We start from the raw sequence: 3,258 nt of genomic DNA, 5'->3' as shown, positions 1-3,258 counted from the left end.
ATATATATATATATATATATATATATATATATATATATATATATATCTTAATAGAGTGGAAAATAAGAACCTCTGTCATTTCCATTTATGTTTATTGTGAATATATTTATAAATATTTAAGTAATCAGAAAACTCCAAAATCCTTCCCAGTTCTAACCCTTTCCTCTCTTCTCCCTCCCACTGCCCCGCCCACGGCCACCGCCACCGCCACCGCCCCGCCCACGCACACCGTCTGCACCATTTTCCTTTTCCTTTTCCCCTTTCCTTCTTCTCCATTTCTCCCTCTCGGCCGCAGGTTAGCTTCTTCTTTAATTCTCCTTTTGCCTCTTCGTTTTACTTAATTTACCATTGTTGGGTGTTTGCTTCCATTTTGAGATTTTTTTGGTTTTGGTTTTGGTTTTGGTTTTGGTTTGCCTCCATAATCTACACGGATTGAACTGAAGGAAGGGAGTTTTCCTTATGATTTCATGAATTGGGTCCTTAATCAATTCTCTCAAATGGAGTTTAAAACCTTAAGTTTTCTTCTCATTTATAACCTCTTTTCGCCAACACCTTAGTATTCTTTCCCCCTCGATTCGTACAAACCAGATCTGAACTGGGGATCCTCTTTAGATCTGAATCTACAATTTTCTTGCCTAATCCTCATTATTCTACTTCCTTAACCTCTTTTTTCATTACTAAAGGTTTAGTATCGGTTCGATCCGATTTTAGGAGCGCTTAGGACAGCAAGTAAACCACTGATTGGAATTTGATATGCACTGTTTCAATTTCCCTGAATGATGATATGTATTGGAAAAACATGCTGAAAATTTCATGTGTTGCTATGTGAACTTTGGCTTGGGTATTATCATGCTCAAAATTTCATGTGATTGATGAATGGGTTTAATAGAATTGTGAGAACATTCCTTACAGAAACTTGTTGACCTTTGTTATGTGGCTCTTTAGTTGTTGGGGTTGTGTTTTTTGTGTAAACATTGAAAAACTACACGTTTCATGATTAAAAAGCATAGGGCTATACATGTTAGATGTAACGTGAAAAGCATATGTGGTGCAAGGGTATAGAATCCGTATGTGAGGAAAGAAAGGATTATAGGTGAATATCAATGCCTTTGGTCATATGATAAGCATCAGCCATGCTGGATTTTGCAAAGCTAGAGGTCTTTCTAAGATCCTTGCAAAATTTCACGAATAAAAGCTAGTTTAACGAATGATTCCAACTAAGAGCTAGTTAGAATGATGAATAACTCTTAGATCGAACTTGGAGTCTATGATGGTCACTCTTAGATTCCAAGACGACTAAGAGCTAGTTAGAATGATGAATAACTCTTAGATCGAACTTGGAGTCTATGATGGTCTATTCCAAGACGACTCACTCTATTCTTTTTTTGATTTGATACTTAAATCTTCTTTGTCTTGCTTCTTGTAATTGCTCCTTCGGGTACCTGCAATGAATAGTGGTTGGATTCATATCAGTCAAGGGCTGATATGTCACTTGTGGTGTCGAGGTTTTTTTTTGTTGTTAGGATTGACTATTTATACGGTATTTAAGGAGCATCTTGTGTGACTTAATTTGTTGTGACATCACATGAAAGTTGTGCCTGTCTCCTTTGGTGTGCTTGCTTACTAGTTATTCATGTCCCGACCCCCCTTGCAAACAGCAAATGACTACAAACCTTGTGACTTTAATGGTGCTAAGGACAACATATGATGGACTTCTGATGACATATTTTCACTTGTTCTACGTTAGTGGTTAAATTTCGCTCATTGCATAACTGATTCATTATTACATTCAGGATGTTCCGAAGTAGACCCAAGTGTGCTGACTTTTACTTTCATGCAACTATACATTGCAAGTGATTGTGTTATGTTTCCCTGATAGCGACCTTGCTTTGTCTTCTTGTTGTTAGATATTGTAAAAGATGTCGGGCCAAACCCAGCGTTTGAATGTAGTTCCAACAGTAACAATGCTTGGAGCGATGAAAGCTCGTCTTATTGGTGCAACCAGAGGTCATGCTCTCCTCAAGAAGAAGAGTGATGCTTTGACTGTTCAGTTCCGTCAGATACTCAAGAAGATTGTCTCAGCTAAGGAGTCAATGGGAGAAGTCATGAAGACATCTTCATTTTCTCTTACCGAAGCGAAATATGTTGCTGGCGACAACATCAAGCATATCGTCCTTGAGAATGTCCAAAATGCAGCTATTAAGATTCGATCTCGGCAGGACAACATTGCTGGTGTAAAACTCCCGAAATTTGAACATTATTCGGATGGTGAGACCAAAAATGATCTCACAGGGCTAGCCAGGGGTGGACAACAGATCCAGCTATGTCGTGGCGCGTATGTGAAGGCAATTGAGGTTCTTGTTGAGCTTGCTTCACTTCAGACGTCATTTTTGACTCTTGACGAGGCAATTAAAACCACAAACCGCAGGGTTAACGCTCTAGAGAATGTGGTGAAGCCAAGGATAGAGAATACTATAAGTTACATCAAGGGAGAATTGGACGAGCTAGAAAGGGAGGATTTCTTTAGACTGAAAAAGATTCAGGGTTATAAGAGAAGGGAAATCGAGAGACAACGAGCCAACGCCAAGCTATATGCGGAGGAACAGCTTGCTGAGAAGGTGTCATTGCAGAAGGGCGTCTCCATAAGTTCAGCTTACAGTCTATTGTCTGCAGCTGGTGAGAAGGATGAGGATATTATATTTTGAGTTCAAGGTTAGTTCTTCTATTGTTTTTTGGTTATCTGCGGTGAAAATTTGATTTGGTGATCTGAATAAAACACCATAAGCTGTAGGCATAATGTATTTATTTGATTGCTGTCAGTTTCAAGGCTTCCGGGTCTTGTAATTACTTGAGTTAAGTAAGTGGGTATGAATGAATAAAACACCATATCAATCTATTTATTTGATCAAAAAATGGCCTGCCATGTCAATTGTAGAGTACAATCACAGTTTGCTTCAAAAACTTGAATTTGTTGTTTAACGAGGTGTACAAAACCACCGTGGAAGTAGATTGCCATTCTTAAAGCATTGTCGTGTAAAAATTTGAATTCTGGAGTAAAGGAGAAGAAGCCCATAGTAGCCTACAAGATCCAACCTACAAGATATCTAGCAACCAGATTTCGCCTTTCCAAGCCAACACGTTCTCAACAGCTCAACACATCGACCATCATCCTAGCTAAGCCCAAGCTCACGATCCCTACTCAGCTAATACCAACCCAAGCCCAAAGGTTCAACCCATGTCCACCAGTTAGGGGTGATT

At 39.1% G+C, this 3,258-nt stretch overlaps 1 protein-coding gene across 1 annotated transcript; it reads left to right on the top strand.

Moving 5' to 3' along the window:
• Positions 1-119: 119 nt before the first annotated feature.
• On the top strand, positions 120-2,906 carry LOC111451762 (V-type proton ATPase subunit D-like). The gene is made up of 2 exons (XM_023092301.1): positions 120-295; positions 1,908-2,906. The coding sequence occupies exon 2, from the start codon at positions 1,920-1,922 to the stop codon at positions 2,703-2,705; it is 786 nt and encodes a 261-aa protein (XP_022948069.1). The 5' UTR covers positions 120-295; positions 1,908-1,919; the 3' UTR covers positions 2,706-2,906.
• Positions 2,907-3,258: the final 352 nt, after the last annotated feature.

This window comes from Cucurbita moschata, unplaced genomic scaffold (assembly GCF_002738365.1).
Source record: "Cucurbita moschata cultivar Rifu unplaced genomic scaffold, Cmos_1.0 Cmo_Scf00013, whole genome shotgun sequence".
NCBI lineage: Eukaryota > Viridiplantae > Streptophyta > Magnoliopsida > Cucurbitales > Cucurbitaceae > Cucurbita > Cucurbita moschata.
The sequence above is the reverse complement of the archived record's forward strand: the minus strand, read 5'-3'. Positions and strand labels throughout refer to the sequence as shown.

Bases quoted from the DNA above. Each gene is read 5' to 3' on its own strand.
- LOC111451762 (XM_023092301.1), top strand. From the start codon at position 1,920: ATGTCGGGCCAAACCCAGCGTTTGAATGTAGTTCCAACAGTAACAATG.